This window comes from Hippoglossus hippoglossus, chromosome 4, assembly GCF_009819705.1.
Source record: "Hippoglossus hippoglossus isolate fHipHip1 chromosome 4, fHipHip1.pri, whole genome shotgun sequence".
NCBI lineage: Eukaryota > Metazoa > Chordata > Actinopteri > Pleuronectiformes > Pleuronectidae > Hippoglossus > Hippoglossus hippoglossus.
Window position 1 is genome coordinate 604,180 of NC_047154.1, and position 20,641 is coordinate 624,820.

Here is a 20,641-nt window from a genome sequence, read left to right on the forward strand (position 1 = left end):
CACGTTGAAGTGTTCTCTGTAAAGTGACCACGCCATCTGAGAAAACATGGAGCTTATAGGGTGTCAGAGTGACAAAAAGGTTTTTCTTTCACTCCCCCTCTTCAAAGAAATGCCAGGGTACTTGTTTCGCAGCTCTATGGGAAAACAGTGACTGTCTTCTCCGCAACTTAGTGGGCAGACACTACATGAACAAAGTTGTTGCTTCTCTTGTTTACCAAAAAGAAGCCCTAACTTGTATTTAATTGTAATTGCACAGCAAATTCAGTTTTTCAGGGGAGAATCTACCAACGGTGAAATTGGCAAGCACATGTCTGGGAAGTTCGATTAATTGTTACACAGACAGATACTAAAACAAAAAGTTGTCAGTTTCAGGAGATGCCCAACTATACAGGATAAACTGGTACACAGCCATCTTTGACCTAACACCTAACAAACATGATTGGGTCCAAACCTAAGGTGTCCTACAAATGTAACCACTGCAACGACTGCACAAATGTCAAGCAGACTAAGACATTTATGGACTGTACAGCTCGAAAGGAATTCACCATTAATCATTACATTAACTGTAAAACAACATTTGTGATCTATAGACTAGAATGTCCTAGTTGCATAGTTTTTTACATCGGGAGAACAGAAAGACGTTTCCAGGACAGACTAGCAGAACACAAACATGCCATTCGCACAGTTAATGTCAACTATCCCATGGCTAGACATTAGCTGGACTTCCATAACAGTTATCCATCCACACTGTCAGCCTTGACCACATCCCTGTTTCCATTCGAAAAAGGTGACATGCAAAGTAAACTTAACCAACGGGAAGCTTTTTGGAACCATAAATTACAGTCTACAAAATACCCAGGCTTGAATTTAGATTTTAGTCTGTGTAGTTTTTTAACTTGTTTTTGTAACCAGTCATGGTTTACATGTATTATATTTTTCTGTGATTAATTTGTGATTAACATGTTGAGCTAAACTGAAAAAGGTCCTTCCAGACCGAACTCAGATCAGGAGCCCTCTACAAGTGGGGGTCAAAAGATAGCAAAGCCAGAGAGTTCAAGATAATGTGACAAAGGGCCTTTCATCAATTCATGCCAGGATACTAGTTTTGTGTTCATCTTAACAGGTCCAGATTTTACACTGAGTGAGAATAGCTGCTTTCAGACTTGCACTGACCTCCAGAGATCCTCTGCAGTTCTATGTGTTAACATAGATGTCCGAGGGAAAGCCTCCTGAGTTTCTGGAGACTTTCTCCACCTGGCCCCCTAGTATAAAGTCATCAGAAAGCCCGCAGAAGTTGATTTGAGAACACAGCAGGGGATCCCCCGCTGGATTCACCATGAGTGAGTAAGTATAGGTTGATGTCGCTTGTAACAAGCAATAGACGCACAAATGAAAAAAAAAATGAAAAAAAACCTCAGGATGAAAAAGCCGAGTGATGCACAAAGAAGATATGGATGAAGATGTCAAGAGAGTTTTTGGTGATAAGAACCGACACTGGTGGGATCTCTGGGGCACAATTCATTTGTTGCATCCTGTCTCCGCCTGCTACACCACCCGTCACCTGAATCTTCTGGAGAATTTGTTGCTGTTGTGAACCTGTGTGTGGATGTGCAGAGAACCTCCCGCTATGTTGTGCATGTGTGACAGGCAAACTGCAGAGAAACTCTGAACTCAATTCTCTGGAGATCCTCCAGGGGACATGTCTGGAAACAGCTTATGACAAACAAGTCTTAATTATATTAATTATTATGATGCACCACTATACATTTAAATTTGTGAAATGTATTTACATTTTTGGAACACACTGATGTCGGTCTGCCGAGGGATTGTTTCAGTGTGGACAAACTTAAATATAAGGTGCCATTTTGCTCAGAATTCCCCATGGTTCTGTCAGAGGCAAATGATGGCCTTGTAGACATGTAATCATTACAGCCATTACTAAGTATTAGTTAGAAAGTTTCAGTCTCCTTTGTGACTAGATGATAAACTCCTTTCCCAAACTGTCATCTTGTCATATCATCTGCTGCTCTGCAAGGATCACATCAGCAATGACAGTGTTCAGTTGCAAACACATGTGCTGTGTTCATGAAACAAACACACCAGGCCAAAGTCTACCTTTCTCCTTACTGCATATGCATTACATGTAAATCTGTGCAGATGAGGAGGGAGACAGGTTACTGTTATGTAAAATTCTCTGCCTCAGTAAATCAGGTGTGAAAATAATGCAGATGGTTGTAGTGGAGAAATACACGCACATCAAATATAGTGCACTTGTATGGTGTGCTTATCATAAGCAATATCGCTACTAATAATGTATTAAATATTTGTGTGGAGATGTGGAGGTGAGGGGGCTGGGAGAGCACCTTCACCTGCACCACAGAGGATCAAGCAGCGCAGGTGAGAGCTGTTAGCTGTCAAGAGGAACACACGCAGCAGGCAAAGAGGACAAACACAAGAGACAGAGACATGAGTGACAGAAACTGAGCTGCAAAGCTCAGGAAGTTTAAGTTTGACTTTTGAATTTGTGTTTACTGTTTAGATTAATAAAATATGCTGCAAAGCGACACCTTTGTCTCAGGCTGTGTGTGGGAGAGCCCCGTGGCATGGTCAACTGCCACACTGGCACCAAACGTTGGGCTCCACGCAGCCAGAGATGCGGACCAACAGGAGGACATGGCGCTGGTACGAGTGGCGGAGGAGTTACTGGCCACCTACTGGGAGCAGGTAGCGAAGAACAGACGGCGACTGGAGGTGCTCCAGAAGCAGGCGGCGAAGAAGACTGCGCTGATGCTGTACCCCAAAATGCAAAAATTTAATAAACTTAGAGGTCTAAATAAGACTTCTCAAAACAAGTGTTGCACTGTTTACTTCTGTTTACATTTATACCCTCCTTGGAGGGTTCCGTTAAATTGTCCCTTCGTAATGAGTATCGTGGTTTTAAAGGGACAAGTTTGGGATGAGGCCAGTGTCTGATGCTGAACAGTACAGGGAGACAATATGCCTAACATGTGAATCCTCTACACATGTAAATGCCACATATTGAGGTGTTGTCATCAACATGAAAACACCCATTGACCCTGGTATTTACTGGACAGTTACAAATGCATTGTGTTTAGTGTATGAAAGGGTTGGAGCAGTGGTACTCTCTGTGTGTTCTCAGCAGCATTAACAGGGGTGTGGGATGAGATTTTCAGCACAGGATTTGATTATGTTTCATCCATAATTTGGCAAGACTGACACTAACCACCGTAAACGATTTAGATTATGTGAGGATGGTTGAGGCTTTTCACTGTGAGAATACATTTCACTCGGGGTGAAATTGCATTGCCCCTGCTCTCGTTCACACAGATCCATGACGACAAAATCCATTGAGGGATTAGTCACGCTTTGGCCCAGCAACATTTAAATTACAGCTGGGTTTGGCTGTGATAGGATTCCATTGGGAGAACAAGCTCTTAAATGCCATCATCTCCTAATCACGTCCAGCTGTCGTGATAACAATCTCTGTTTATTTGTGTCTTTGTCACAGAGGACCAGATCCCTCATGGTTTCCCCACCATAGACATGGGGCCCCAGCTTAAGGTTGTGGAGAGAACGCGTACTGCTACGATGCTGTGTGCAGCCAGTGGTAACCCTGACCCAGAGATCTACTGGTTCAAAGACTTTCTACCTGTAGACATCAGCAGCAGCAATGGACGCATTAAACAGCTGCGTTCAGGTAAAGCAATCATCTTTACACACAGGTTTGTGTTCAACACTTCAGATGTTGGGTTTGATGTTGTAACACTATGCAAGACTTGCTCGGTCTTTCATATTTACAGTAACTTTGGCTGGGTGTCAAACTTCAACGCATTTTTGATATGTAATAAAAATGGTTCATACTTTCTAATAACAAAAGCTGTTGATTATTAAATCAAACATCTAGTTAGGTTAAGTTTTAATGGAGAAAAAAAACATTTAATGTACATGATATAAAATAGAAGCAGCAAATTGTCACATTTTAAAAGTTGGAACCAGAAAATCATTAACACCTTGATAAATTACTTACTGATTATGACATTGCTTTAAAGTAAGTTTTTATTGATGAATTAATCAACTAATTATTTACATTTCAAAGCTTATTACTTTTGAAAATTAGGTCTATCAGCATTACTATTAAAACATTTCAAAATGTACCCAGCCCCAGGGGTACTGAGCGGGTGAGTCCTGTGACTGGTGACTGGAAATTTAAGGGAACCACCATAAAAACATCAACTGAAGGAATAATTGGGAATAATTATGAGGGACGAGTTAAGTAGAGTTCCATAGACTATACAGTCCATAGACTATAAAGGTTGATGATATGACAGCTCCTATAAGTGAAGCCAAAACATTAGGAGTGTCCCCTGGTACCTGGCTGTAGTAAAGATGAGAACCCCCGCCCCCTCCATGTTAGTAGTAGTAACCAAGCAAAAAATCAAGCTCCATTTGCTTTTAATTAGGTGCTTAATATAGTGATTGACAGCTGATATTGACCAGTGATTGGCCAGATGGTTGTATCTTTAGGATCTTGATACTGCAGCTCCATTTCCTGATCACCACTGCACAGACTCTGGCTCACCAGTGCAAGATGGCAGCACCCTTGTCTGGTCACGGTTACAGTAATTGATAATTCTTATGTGCAGCAATTGGTTCTAGCAGCTTTTGGTGGCCCAACACTTTACTACGATTTTTTTTTGCCAGTTTTTCCTTTAATCTTTCACATGTCTGTACTTTATCCTGTCTGAGGATATGTTTTCAAGGAGCTATATTTTATTACATATGTATGCATTTCTGTAAAAAGGCCAACATAGCAAAGAACATGTAAATATCATTCCCATAACATATTTAAAACCAGTTGAATAATCTATTTTATAGCTCTAAATGAGACCATACATTCATTTGTGGAGGGGTATTCCTTTCATCAAAAATATATTCTGAATGATCTGAAAGTTGATCTACCTAATTTTCATTAAGATAGTGAGCTTATTAAGTGATTTTTCCACATAGTTTTAGCTGAGCAGCATCTGTGTGGGGAAATTGGCATGTCATCAGTGCTTAAGACAGCACAGACAATGGAATATTAAAGCACAGGCAGCCATGCGGAACTGCTCAGTGAGGTGGTGGCCTGAGGAGCAGAGAGGGCATCTTTCTCCACAAAGCAGAGCTGGATTGCTGCTGGCTGAATAACTGCTCTCCATACAACCTGTCAGCTACCCTTTCTCTCACTGTCAGTGAGAAAATAGAAATGTTTGCTTTTTGCCTAAAAACCTCAAGCACCTACACAAATCTGGAATGGCTGTCCATTGCCAATATGAATCTGATTTCCCCTTACAAGGCAGATGGCCCTCCTGTGGTTGCTCTCCTCTCAGCACAGGCACAGGAAAAAGCTAACAGGCAGGCCAAATATGCCATGTATTATAAACCGAACACCATGGCAACTTGTTTCGATTTGGCTCCCATTGCCTTCATGGTCATCATGTACAGTCCCCTAGCAGCCAAGCACAGATTGTGACTTCCCTTTATAAAAAGACATGAGTCATCCTGTACTAACAAGTGAAATATAAAGTTGTTTGTCAGTTCAATGTATTTGTTTCAATAGAATGATTTACATTAATCATGAATTAGTGAAAATGTTTCAATTTAAGACCTTTGCTTTCCTTTAGAGCCCTGAAACTCCACTTTGTCTGTCAATAAGTGCAACCAAATAGTTTCCATCAAGGAGTGAGGTGATACTGACCCACTGACTCATTCACTGACTCGTGAGATACTTGACCAACAAGCACAGTGGCTCCTGTTTCCAGGATCTGATCGTCAAAGGGGACTGGGAGAGAAGATCCCCACGATTAGTGTGTCAGGGCAAAGCTTCTCTGTGGTAAACAATGATTAAGACTTCAAGTCCCTGAGGCAGCCAACAGATGTCCAATAACAGCAATAAATACATATTTAAATCATTGACAGCAGGACAAGTCACAGAGGCAGTTGCATAAAATTGGTCAAAATCAAACCAGCAAAGAAAGAGCTATTCTGACTTTTAATTATTATTTTTAATCAAAACTAAATAATCTAGTCACATTAAGCAAAAATATTTAAATCTTCGTTGAGTTTAGGAACATATGCACATAAACTGTAACTTGTCAGTTCCACCAGGAACCATGGAAAACATATCTTGTAACATGCTTAGTTCTACTACCCATTGGAAAGAGAACAGATTGTAATGTATGGAATCAATAATCAGTTGATGAGGTTTGGTGTTAGGTGTTTTGATTTCATAATAATTTTTTGGAAATAGCAAACAAGACAAGCACTGGATGCAACTTGTGCATTTCCAGTCACTCAACTGGTGTGAGAAGGGCATATGATGTTCCTATGTGAAATCTAAAGACTGCAGATCCACTGCTACATCCTGTTTTGATCGACCCTACTACAGAAAAACATCCTTCCAATCCAGACATTGTGAAAATATAATAAAGTCCTATTATTTTTCACAATGAACCTTGAAATCTGTCATGACACCCTGATTCCATGCTTAAGTGGCGTAGATTTCATCTGGCTCACTGGCAGCTGTGAAGGAAAGTCATGGCAGGTCCCAGTACTGCCTAGCCCTCTGAAAGCTGCTGATGTCCCCTTCATCAGGCCCCAAGGGACACACAGCTTCTAAGGCCACCCCCTTCTGCCATGTCTTACCACCTATCTGACCGGTCTTTGTCTTCCTCTTGACTCAAGAGCAGCATGGTTTATTATCCAGATCACTGGCATCTGTATAGTAACCATCCCTTGCTCTTCCCTTGGCTAACCATGTCTCAGTGGCCAGAGTAATGATCACTTACATCAGGGAAATGCAAGATTAAAGAAAGAAATGCTCCTACTGTCTTACTGGAATGAATAGTACCAGGGATGAACCATTGATTGAATTGTGATTTGAGTAAAATGTTTAAATCAATTACATCAACGCAATTTTAAAGTAGTGGCTGACGAGTTGTAAAAAGGGAAATGTTTAGGTGGTGAAGGAGAAATTCCTTTTGGTTCAGCAGTTAATGTGCTTAACTGTAGCTAAGAGTGGTGTTCACATTACCTTCCATCAATGCACTTGATTCCCAAAGTGTTTTTTACCATTCTGTATAATCAAAATAAAATAAAAAAATCTATATATACAGTCTGACATAATATAAAAATAGCCTTATGATACAGCTGCAAGGTTGATTTTTGTTTTTGTCAGTTAGGAGGACAGCTCTGAATACAATACTCACAATGCTCAGGAGCTGTTTCTACGCATTTTAATTGTTTGTAAATGTTATTCTAGGTGATAGGGATGTTGATCAGGATTCTCTAGGATTCAGGTAGTGAAATTGAACTACAGACTAAGCAGTGAAATATGCACATACACACTCACCAAAGGTAGCAGTTGGTCATCATTACAATAAAGTGCCAAACAATGAGGCTGTCAAGATTTACTTTTAAGTTAGACACAGGGTAGACAGACCCCCACAATAAGCAGCTATTTTAGACATTTGTGATCAATCTTGGTCCAATCTTAACTTTTTAAAACTATTTTATAATTTCAACTTTCAACAAAATATATATGATTAAAATTGCAAGTGCAGTATTGATTGAAATATTTTTCTTCAAGCCCAGGGTAGTCTGCAGGGAAAATGGGGCCACATCATTAGATGACCCATATAATATGATTATGCCTATACAAATCGCTCATTTGGAGCTTAATAGTCCTCCAGCAGTGTGGCAGCAACATCACAGTGCATTGAAAGGCATTAGTTTTGTTGAAATACACCAGAGGGAGAGAAGGCAGTTTGTTTCCTTCAGTGCTTTAGTATGGTCCTGTTGATCTGGTCTATATGTCAACATCCCTAGCTTTCTTTCGTGTATTGTTATGGCAGGATGAAGGACACAACAAGATATTTGAGTTAGAACCCAAACAGGCCTATGGTTGGGGAAATAGGGCTCAGGTGCTTGATAGTCAGGTGTTGTCAGGTGTGGGGAATAAAGAGCTTTATGATCAAAACATGATATTAGCTCTGTGGCGCAAACAGCTACGTGCGTAATACAAATAAGCATCATGTGACAGTAAATAACCGGATGCACAAATGATGGATGTGATGTGATTTATTGTATTAAACAGCTTGTGGGGGAAATAACGCAATGTTTATGAAGGAAAATCAACACATTCTCATTTGTTGTCATTGCTTTAGGTTGAAAGTAATAATTTACCTCTCTCAGCTAATGCTTTGACATCACATAATGTGTTATATATTTACAGATGAGTTTATAAACAGGGTGAGAATACATTTCCCTCTCTGCTTTCCTGCCATTCTTGTCTTTCTCTGATTTATTTTTTCTGTATCTTTCTCTCTATACTAATGATTATCTCTAATCTTATTTGCATTCAAATTACCTCACCAGGTGGTACACCAATCAGAGGTAAGAATGCTGGGTACAACTAAAAATGTCTACATATCCTTCTCTCCTCCTCACCACTCCCTGTTCTCCATCGCCTCTGTCCTCCTCCTGTCACCACGCTGTGTCCTCATTTCCAGCCCTTTGGCCTTTTGGCCCTTGGGCCCGTTCCAGCACTTCCTCTGCCTTGACTTTTTTCAATACTGTGAACTAACCCTTGGAGGAGAAAGGAAAAGAGGGGTGCACACTTGCTTGTGAGGATGTTTAAAATATAAATAGTTTATTTGAAAATTCACCCGTTGATGTTACAGCTGATCAACAGGCAGCAGTGGTCTGCCAAAGGAATACTATAAGGAATGACAATCAAATCAAAAATAAAGGTCCTGTGTAGGTCAGATAAACTGTAGAATGTAGCACTCTATACTAAAACCTTTCTCTGAGCATATTCAGTTCACTAATAGTTTTGTAGACTGCTAACAATGGGTCATTATTGTGTATAAGTTAGACCTCTGTCTGCATGCTTGAAGCAGCACAGAGAGGAAGTGCATGCATCTTACTGAAGGCTCAACAGCTTAAGGGCAGAGGACGTTTTGGATATAACATATTGTTTAGGGCATCATAGTCTCCATCTGTAAATAACTCAAACTTTCTCTGGCGGCAATGATCAACCTTTTTCAGTGCTAATGTCTATCACCATCCATTTGCATTTCTCTGGAGAGAAAGAAGCATTTTCTCCTTAAAGGCCTCATAATTGCTGAAAATGCAGTGAAATAGACAATCAACACAAAATGGGAAAAGATGAAGAAAGAAATTTAGTGTCTGCTGCACACTTCAGCAACAGTGTGAGGACTGGTCTACCATCTGCTGGTTTACCTACATGCACTGTATGTGAGCATGTGTATGTGTGTGAGGAGGGGGTGGGGGTTAACAACATCTCAGGCAGAATGCATCCCAGAGTGTTCACAAGGAATGTGACGACACACAAGCATTATTTCAACTACTAGCACTTAACATTGTGTTATAAACCCATCCCATATTGCATTTCAGGATTGTATTCTGAAATATGTACATGTTTAACATTTCTTATTGTCCACTGCAAAACTGCATGATGTATGTCATATTCAGAGTCAATATATAATACTGCATTACTGCTTCAGATACTTTAATACTTTATATCTTAAATTTAATCTCTCTACTGACACCTGCATTTTTTATGTTTGTGTAATTGCTTGAAAGTTGTATGACATTTATTTGACAAGTTTATTTTACATGTGGATGTAAATTGTGGTTTCAGGTAAGTTACAACTCATGTTTTCTTCTTTCCCCGTAATGAAATCTCCATGCCACAACTTCACTGTACATTAGGAATTATTCTGTGCTTTTATCAGAGTCACAACTGGAGGTTAGGTTACAAAAGAAAGCTTCTGTTCAATGAAAAAAAACACAGGTTTAGCCAAACTGTGATACTAAAGGCTATGACTAATCACAGTTTTTAAGATTGTGCAGCTAAATTTGGATGTAGAGTACCCCATGTTTCTCTGAAACTGTTGGCTGTGACTCTCTTGTCACATTAGAAGAGCCAATGAGACCACAGTGTTGAGACCACCATGAGACACTAGTCCTAATGTTACTGGGTGCTACACAGTGGACTGTGATCACGAACCGACCACCTGTATGGGAAGGTCTTTTGATTTACATGCAAAAGAACCAGAAATATACATTTTCTATGGTAGATAATTACGAGCCTCAGGATATGATCAGTGGCTGAATGACTCAGTCTATCTATCATCTATCTATCCTCACCAAGCCTAAGATGTCCTGGTCTTAAGCTATAATGATTCGATATAGTGAAGATGTAGAGAAAAGAAACATGGGTCCTGGTTTCTTGTCTGCACTGAAAAGATTGCAGGTTTATGTTTCTCTATCACCATTTCTGAGGTATTGTATGAATGTTTGTGGTGCAGACCGAAATAGTGAAATTTTGACCTCCTTCCCCAGGAGCACTTCAGATTGAGAACAGTGAGGAGGCAGACCAGGGCAAGTACGAGTGTGTGGCAGTCAACAGCGCTGGGACTCGCTACTCTGCTCCAGCTAACCTTTATGTTCGAGGTAAGATCCATCTTGACACTAGCCAACCCTCCCTGCTGCCATTCAGGTCATCACCTCCAGCAGTAAGGCCTCCCTCGTCAACCTCACTGCAGCGATACTCTGCACCCCACTGCTAATAAGGAACCTGGCTCCCTGGATTAAGCTCGGTGAAAATCAAACCTGCTGATACCTGTCTATTCTCTGCTCTCACACTCCTGGTCTCCCTGTCTGTCTCATCTTTTTCTCTGGGCGGATGATTTATGCACTTTGCTCCACTGTCTTTTTTTTTATTTGCTTGACCTGCTTAGCCCCATGGTGGGTGGACAGTGTTAGTGTGTCGGGGGCTGTTTGGACTCATCACGGGTGAACAAGATGTTGACTGCGGTTCTGCTCTTTGTTTTGGGTAGAGATGCGCGGATCGGCCTACGACATCCGAATCCGCTTGACTCATCCACCCATCACCTACTCAAAGGACTTATTTTCTCCAATTTAGAGACCCGCACCAGCTATTTAGCTGTGGAAACAAGATAAATATTGTAAATATGTTCTTTACTAACAAGACCTGGTGAACTGAACTAACAAGGCCTCTTTGATGAGAGATGAAACGTTTCACTTTATCACATGAATTGCCTCTCCAATGGGCTTATGGACCGACTGTCATGTGCCCTGGCTCAGGGAAGGTGACTGTGCGCATTTTGGTGACAGGAGGTGCCGTTTCCAATTTGTAGTCAATGAAAACATAGGGCCCTATTACAGTTAAATGTCCAGTCGGCAGAGTGTGACTGTGCGCATTTGGTATTTTGGTGACAGGATGTACCTGGCGCATCTGGACCCAGGGAGAGATTGAGATGTTACTGGGTGTGTTAGTGGCGGTGGTGGTTTTATATTTCCCTTATCCTTCCCTTTAAGGAGAGTGCGCACCACGCAACAGAGTAGTTTCATTGTGGTGAGGACAGACTCAGAGATGGAGAAAGGGGAGGAAGAGAGGGGGGCTGTCACAAGGTAAATCTGTAAACTATCTGTGTATCCTGTCACCAAAATACTAAATATGGACAGACACGCTCCTTGTACACTGTTTTTTGCACAGTGCAGTTTTTGCACACCAAAAAATAGGGCCCTATGTTTTCATTGACTAGTAATTGCGAACCTCACAAAAAGTTGGACTCCGTCTGGCCTCAATGATGCGCCTGGCTGTGCTGAATGAGCACTCACTCGCAGAGCTCATTGCAGGAATGCACAAGATTCTCTCTCTTTGTCGTTTACATTTTAGAGAATGCAATTCATATTTTACACATTGATTTTGTATGATGCCTACAAACAACTCAATTAGCCTCAACCAGTATCAGGTTCTCAAGGGCAATTTTCCAAGCAAAGGGGTGATTCATTACAGCTTCAGTCCAATGTTCATTTGAGGTTTCTGTTGAATATGCTCTTTGATGTTGTTTTCGTTAAGAAAATAATGTCAAAGCTTCTGCATGCTAAATCCAGTTACTGCATAATCTTTAATTCCCTTTTACAAAGGTCTCTAGAATTTTCAACATTTTCGCATTAATCCGGACAGCTGGCCGATGTGGACCTGGTGTCAAAAATCTCTAGGCACTGATTTGCCACACTATTAAAGCTAGTTCCATTACTCTTTTAATGCTAAAACTGATAGTATATGATGTTGTTAGTGGCCATGGCCCGGCTCCCAGCTCATGACAAATACGGAGATGGACACAACGGATGACGGTAGTTTCAAGTATTTATTATAAATTAAACAACCAAGAAGTAACGATAAAGGTGGAGTGTGTACGTCAGTAACATCAGTAATGTCAATGTGAGTGTGTGAGCATAGTGAGGTGTAAGGTGTTGTGGAGCGAAAGCATAACAAAGGTCAAACAAAAGCAAAGGGTGCAAACACTGGCCGGGATGAGTCCAAATGAGAGATAGAGACCCGAGTGCAAAGCCAGCCCAGGTGCTCTGAATAGGCTGGCTGTCACCACTGCGCTCCTCTGGTACCTTCAAGGACACATAGGAAAACACAGTAACTGTCCACCACACCCACATCTCAACAGTCAGGCAGGGCCATCACAGTGTATGTCCCTTAAACTTAGCCTTAAATCATTTGAAATATCATAATGGTTTAAGAATTAATACAATTTAAAGTATATCCTAATAGAATACTCAAACTCCATATTTTCCATGATACAATACCTTAAAAGAGCAATGTCAATTGAAAAAAGAAAGGACAAACAGTGGTTTAAGAATGTATTCTATTGTTGAACATAAAATAATGTTAATCCTGTGGATTATTTCCTGTTCCTGCCCCACACACCACAAGATGTGTGCATTGTGTTAATACACAAACACACACAGGTCAGTGATGCATACAGTTGATGGTGTTAGAAAGGTGCTGTGGAAGACACAAACAACCATGTAATATTAATTGAATCATTTAGTCAAGCACCATACGTGCACTGTCCTCCTGAATCTGAGAAGAGAGAGATATATAGTTGTATACAGACGGGCCCTTTGAGACCCCGCAGCCACTCTGAAGCTGCATTAGCTTTACTGCCCTTCAGCTTATTTTAGAATGCATTTTGTAAAATCAAGAAGTGTGTTTTTTTTCCCGTCTAATAAAATGACAAATCGGCAAATCTGCCATCCATGATGAACGCTGCAAAGTCATTCTCATATGTTTCTTCATCCCAGTACCAGAGCAAGACTGTAGCAGACTGACAGCCTCCACAGCAGCCATATAATTCAAACCCGTGGGACACATTGTAATTTATAATATATGTGAAGTAAAAAGAAATAACGGAGAAATAATGGAGTCCTCCTGGCAAAGAGGCCTGTGTGTGTATGTGTGTGTGTGTGTGTGCGTATGTGTGTGTGTCATGGAGATACATACAGTATCAATATGTATAAGCAGATGACAGAGCGAACATACCTGAGATAAAAAAGATTGCCAAATAAAACACTTTTCAAGAATCTCTCAAAAAATACATTGATTTAAAGATATTCCCAAGGCTGACTTGTTCTTGAAAAGTGTTGACAAAAATCAATATTGTGTATCGTTCACGAGAAGTTTCCCCCAGTAAAGCTACAGAGCCGCAGCCAACAATGTGAAATAATGAAGTACATAACTTGTTTCTAGCTCTCTGTTCAAAGTTCCTGTCTGTGCTTTAACCTTTAACATTTCCAGCTATGCTGATAGCTTATGTTTCCATTTTCATCTCTGTGTAGCTTTCTTTCTATATTTCTCTCTATGGTTTTTATTTTCTCATGTTTCCCTTCTTCCACTCATATATCATATATGTTTCTGTTCATCTCTCAAATGCTTATCCTTTGAACCACACATGAAGGCAGCTGTTTCTTATTGTTTCATGTGCTCTGCTGTCTTTGTTCCTTGTCTGTTGATCATGTGAGAGTGTATTTTTAGTTTGCTTTTGTGAGCAGATGTGTTTGTGAAGGTTGTATAAAGTAGCCCAATACAAGACTCTGGCGTCTGAGCTATAAAGAAAAAAAACGAACTCAAGATCCATGTACCAGCTTTTCTGGAGCCTCCAACACCATCTCACAGTTGTAACAGATGGGGACACAACACACATCTTTCTGAACATGTGAATATGAAATGTGTATGTGTTCTTGCTGTCATGGCTAACTTTGTTGCCAGTGCACAATGCTGCGTACAAGTTACTTCCACAGTACAGCAAAGAGATACTGTGTCATTAATTATGACCATGGTACCTTGGTTAATAATTCCAGGTTAGCCAGGAAGTACTGTAACATGGCTAACTTTTCTTTTTTTTTAAAAACCCATCAAACTTGCATCACACTAATCCAAAAACAAAATTAAGACGAAACCAAAACTACAGGCCAGACTAATACTCTTCAGCCCTTGAATTAATCAAAGGCACCCGTAACAGAATTTTAAGTCAAACTAGGCCAAGCAGATTCATTGTAGGTATAAGGTCCACTCTGGTCTGCTCCTTGCTTGAATCAGAGGCGCTGCCAAAGTACCCACTGCAGTTTAAACATTATCTTACACAGACAAGTGTGAAGCTGTGGTACACGGAGAAAGATTTGTGTTAGTAGATAAATGTGTTTGTACTTAGCAAAGTCAGGTATTGACATTTTTTTTGTTATTGGCTCTAAATTGATTATATCGTAAATCATTCTGCCTATTGCAGATTATATTTTCACGAATAGCCTTCAAAAGAGTCACTTAATCAGCAGTATATATGTGCATTGTAGCAAATCACAACACTAAATACATATATATGTACATAGTTGGCCAGAGTCAATGGGGAGGATAAATATGGCCAGTAACACACTCTATGTATTGTGTGCTTAATGAAATCTGGTTGACAGCAAGCCTCCTTTTCAAACACTGCAAAAAAGTTAAGGACAGCCACAGTGAAGGGGTGTGTAAGTGCCTGTCCGCCTCTGCTTCTGTGTGTTTATTTGTAAGGGCTGACTGAATACACTGGAAAGTGTGTCCTTCAAGGCCTTTTGCTTTGTGTGTTTGATGACTTTGCACGTCACTGGTTGATGTGTGTGTGTGTCACTGCTCTGCACAGGCTATTGTCTCCACTGGGATTTTTTCACACGTTAATGGATAAGCAGATATTTGCCTGTTTTACTCTCTCTGTTTCTCCTTGTCTTCTTCCTCTCACTATTATTTTGCCCCTACTGTTGTTTGTTTTTTTCTTTTTCACTTTATCTTGAATCCCTCCATCACCATTGCACCCCGCCATCCAAAAACACAATCCAAATCTCACCACTCAGATCAACGGGAAGGTTGGTTTTTTCACTCTTTTCTCTCCTAACACCAAGGCCTGGCAGACTGGAGCCGTGCTGCGCCAGCATCTCGCTGGGCGCCTCAGGCCCGTCCCGGCCTCTTTCTCAGGGCCCCAACCCCACAGTGCAACTCCTTTGCTCCCCCAACTGCATCCTTCCCCACACTGTATGCTGTCTTGCACAACATCACATATTGCTTCATGCAGCCTGCTCCTCTAAGATTTTGTGAAATGAGCATCTCTTAAATGCCAATAATGTGCATTACATGTCTCATATACATGTCCCAACCTGGATGGGATTACATAAAAGATATACAACACTTAAACAGCATGGTATGACAGTTTCTTTTTTGTTTAATCAAAGAGTAAGCAAAAGTCAAAGAGTGCAAAGGGAGTGAAGTCCTTTGACATCTGCAGGGTTCTGGTCCAATTTCTTTTTATTTTCCACACAGGCAATATGCTTTTCTACGACTACAGTTAGATTTACATCAATGGTCTTAGGAGTTGAAGTTGATCAGGTTGAACTCACAGGAATGGACCATTAACCTTTACTTTGCATTATTATTAATGTCAACAGGAAATCAAAGACAACAGATGCACTTGGCATCAACATTGTAATGTACATTGTTAAACAACATCTAATGATATATCATATAACCTACTGCCTGCATTTGCTTTCATGTATATATTCATGTGTGGTAGATCACCGTGCCACAATGTTTAAATGATTATGTTTTTAACATTATAGAGTCATATATTACCAGTTAATTAACAGAGCTCTCACAGGAACAACCCCAGACACCGACAGGCTGGTGTTTCCCTGCCACCGGTGTCTCAAACCGGTGTCTCACATCCCTGAAAACAGTAGCCTTAGCATTATACTTACACAACTGCTAATTAGTAAGTAAAAGAATTAGCTGTGATAGTGCTTGACATTTTACAAACACAAGGACAGATAAGTACGGTGTTGACCTCAGGTTAGACAAGTCTTCATGTTGGGGAGACCACCTGACCTGGTTGTCTGATAAAATCCTCTTTCAGATTCTGGATCCATGAATTCAGTTACTATGGTCCAGTGTTTTGTTAAGCTTTGATTCACACCTCTGACAGGCTTTTTAGATTGTGTAATTATTTGTAGGGTCTTGCACTGTTTCCTATAACATAACCTAATTTTAATTAAAGACACAGAAATGATAATCATGTGTCCAGTGCGTGTTGTTGTTACACACCTCACACCTTTCTTTGTGAATGAACAGGAGCTTTACATAATAAGTCCAGAGTTTGTGCTCACTTCACAAAATTTTGCACTGTGTCAGTCCCATGATGTCCACTCCAGCATGCTGATCATGTTATTATTGTCCGAGCAAATTCCAAAGCATGGCTCGTCTCAGCTCTCATCTGCTATCTGACCATCATTACACTGAGCAGCAGGCTCTGAGCTCACACTGATTTTACCATGCTCTCCTCTTGTCTGTATCTGCTCGAAAACCTCACTCTCCAAGAGAACAAAATAGCCTCAAACATGTTTACAGCTTTTTTCTGGGACTCTTCCGGCTTATTCATTAGTAGGAGAATGTAGAGGAGCTCAGAAATTGAGGGGGTGGGAGCTACCATTTGAGAGTACTACAGCCCTAGCTGAAGTGTTTGTGTTTGACATGTGGCTATCAATCAATAAGCAGACTTCAGGTACAGCTTGTAGATCGCATTTTATTCTCCAGAGACAGTACTTTTGTGGCTTTTTGTCTGTGGCAGGGAACACAGAGGAATGCTTCATGGGTGATAGGGTCTTAAACATTATTTCAAATTTCAGTAACAATACTTGACTTGAATTTCCTATATTCTTGTTAACTCTAACAAGCCATTTGTGTTTAATGGTAATGGCAGATAAAGGGGCTTTGATTAAGCTGGAATAATGGAAGACTTGAGAACTAAAGAAGCAATGATAGTAAAATACCAGAGGAGAAAGACAAAGAAAATGAGATAAATATAAATTCTATACCCTGAGCAATACATAACTTCTGAGGAATCATGTATTGCTCAGCACTACTACTACTTTGACCAAGTATCTGATCCTTGATGTTCTACAACCTTTGTCCTTGGTCCCAGCTTAAACACCTGGTACACAAAGGTGTTCAATTTAGGAAGAACATTTGAAGCAAATACTGTTAAATATACTTAACATGAATTTACACAGTGAATTACAAATAGAAAGAAAGTTCTGTGTGTAGCTTTCATCCAGAATCTACACTGGTTGTGGGAAAGTTTGACCTATGGTGTCATGAGAAAAAGTCTGACTTGTTTCTGTAGAGTTAAAATAAATTATATTTAGATAGGAAGCTGCAGTTTTAGTCCAGTTGAACAAAAAAACGTTATTTCAACTTGAGATGCCATTCAAAGCACTTTTTGAATCCTTGTCCATGGATCTTGATGGGAGCATGCTGTCACCTCTCCACCTTTGCTGCTGATGCATGGCATCCCAAGCAGAAAATACAAACCTTTACATTCCAACCCATCACAGCTTCCCCCACAACTTTTTCTTTTTTAGAACTTGGCCTTGCAAATCTTCTTCACTCAGCCTTCCTTCCCTATAGCCCTCCTAATCCCTTTCTGGCATGTCAATAAAGATATGAGTCTGTCTGTATTCTGTCAGCTGCCAGCTTTTACTGCCAAATGTCCTTATGGTAACTGAGCAACAAGTTCAGTCAAGTCAAACAGTGGCAAATATAAGATAACATCACTCATAACCTCTGACTCTGTAAACTATTGTCATCGCATCATGAGCATTCTCCATGTCCATGGGTAACTCAATTGTTTCTAATTGATCCATTGAAGAAGATGATGTTCCCCTCAGTACTTGCCAGCACATCTGAGACCTTAACTGTTCCAATTACCAACCAGCAGGCACCTCAGTTTGACCTGACATGAATCAAACTGAATGTCTAACTTTCACACACACAAAAAAAGAAGAGAATACATTTCACCACCTGAACAAAGGGATGATGTCAGGAGTTCCTAAAATGTCCCATTCAGAAAACATGAATACATTTAGATTTTTTTACTTTTTAACTTTTTCCCTGGGACTGATGGCAGTGACAGATGTGGAGATAGGCAAGTTACCTTGATCATTACCACAGGACTGGAGCTCCACCTCAGGCTACCTAGGGTTTACCGTTTTCTGTGTAATGCTGTTTACTTCCCATAGTTACATGGACATTAACAAATAATCATTCAAGTTAGCTCCAGGTTCACATGTTCAAATATGAACAGAGGATACTTTAATGATAATCCATTTTTACATTACATACATTATCTTTACATACATAGAGCTTTACATCCAATACTGCAATTCACTCCACACAAAATTGTGCGTCAGACACATTCAGACCACAAAACATTACAAGTCATGTTAAGCTCTCCACTGACTAACACAGCCCCTGCATCAACAGAGCTGTGATCATTTTTGAAGGATTTTAAATTAGTAATTAAAATAAACTAGCACAAAAACGTTTCCACAGCATTGTAGGGACCCTGTAAATGGCTAAAGAAAAAACATTTCCCCTGATTGAACTCCCCCACCACCACCACTACAACTTTTCCCTTTCCTCCTCTGGCATATCATCCACTCTCAGTCCTAAGCCTTTTCTTCTCTCCTCTTTTTCTACATCATGTTCACCAGCACAACAGCTACATTGGGACTTATTTCTGCCAGCATCTCTGTTTTAGAGCCTGCAGTTGCCCTTGCCATTAGACAGTGCTATTCCTGCATGAGCAGCAGCCACAAAGACCCAGTCTCTTCTCCCCTACTACAGTAACATTCAGCCCGCGCATGCCCTTCGAAACTCACAAATTGTTGTCAGCCATTGTTCTGCCAAACATACTCCACATACTGCCAGTGCTACTTCCCCATGCATGAATCCAGTATCATCACTTCTCACATTTCCTACACTGAAAGATAGAGTGACTGTATGTGTAACCCTGCTCTTCTTTAGTTAAACCAAGACAAGAGCCTAGAAAAGCCCCTGATCCACAGTGAAAACTCCTCAGACTCCCAATCTACCACTGCTTAAATCACACTTTGTTAGTCAGATTGACTTGCCTGTGCTCTGCTAAGTCAAGAAAGCGAGGACTTCCCTTATGCAACACAGCCATCTGCATGCTTAATGCTCACACAGTGCTGTTGCACTAATTCAGAGATATAAGATAATTAGGAAGTCAACCCCCACGCTAAGGGCAGAATCCTTCAGTATTCTCTCCAGCCCACTTGGTGCCTCAGCTGCAGGATGTGATGGAAATGCCCTTGACTGTCTGCACAGTTGGCTGCAGGTGCATTCTTCCTTGCAGGAAAGCCCAGATTCTCCATAGAAATCAAGTAACGTGCCTCAGGCAACGGCTCCCAATTTGCCACTTTTATAAGTGAGCACGGCCCAGCCTTATTTCACGGTAATATCCAGTAACAGAGCTGGCATGATGTGAGGTAATGCTTTATCGACATCATAGGGCTCTGAGGGGACGAGCCAAACTAATCGTTGTGTCCCACACTTTAGCAAAGAGTTCCTGTAAGAGGTATTTATTATTCAGAGTGTTTTTCAAACTAATTTTATTAAGTGGGCTTAAAACAGCTCTTAATGCAGGGAAGCTGATATCTGTTCTGAATGGCCACACTTGAAGGCAGGACATAAAGACTGCTGTCACAGAGAGGGATGAGAAACAATGAACCGTACAGATAGCACAATGTTCCGACAGTTTCCCCTTGAACAAATTCATTTTTACACAGAGAGTTACAACAGCAGAGGAGTGTAAACAATCCCAAATAGAGTTTGAGATGATTCAGCAACACACTTAGGGGACAGGCCCGGCCAGTGATAACAAGCTCAACCTTAAGGTTTGTTGTTTACATAGAGGTAACCATCTAGCTACAGAGCTTACACATGTAGCTGATGATCCCCTCCCCCACATCAAAGTGACTACATGTAGACTGCAGAGGAATGGGAGTGTTGATAATGGAGACAAAATGTAACAAGGTGAAAAACCAACATATCATCAAAAACATCACCTCCAACCTCTGTGTCATCACAGTGAATCTTCACTCATATCATTAAATGACTCGTACAGTCAGTGTGTGTAATGTCAGTACTTCAGTACCTCTTTTGTAATCCTGCTAACAAATGAACAAACAAACAGACACAGGTGGACACACAACCTTCTTGACAGAGATAATATATCAGGTGCTAATGACACAGATTGCAAACACAATTTATTAATTTGGTTTAAAACTGTCAATTCATAGTATAACACAGTATTTTAACTTCTTAATGATTTATTAGTAAGATGAATATAAT

General features: G+C 40.5%; 1 protein-coding gene across 5 annotated transcripts in view; it reads left to right on the plus strand.

The window, feature by feature from the left end:
- ptprfa (protein tyrosine phosphatase receptor type Fa) overlaps positions 1–20,641 on the plus strand; it is a 276,413-nt gene that overhangs the window by 159,669 nt on the left and 96,103 nt on the right. For 4 of the 5 annotated variants that reach the window (XM_034584044.1, XM_034584041.1, XM_034584043.1 and 1 more), the window contains exons 5-8: positions 3,530–3,718; positions 8,437–8,454; positions 10,429–10,539; positions 15,292–15,303. In XM_034584044.1, coding sequence (XP_034439935.1) covers positions 3,530–3,718; positions 8,437–8,454; positions 10,429–10,539; positions 15,292–15,303 — 330 coding nt within the window. The remainder of the gene's footprint in view (positions 1–3,529; positions 3,719–8,436; positions 8,455–10,428; positions 10,540–15,291; positions 15,304–20,641) is intronic. The other variant, XM_034584045.1, reaches the window with a different exon arrangement.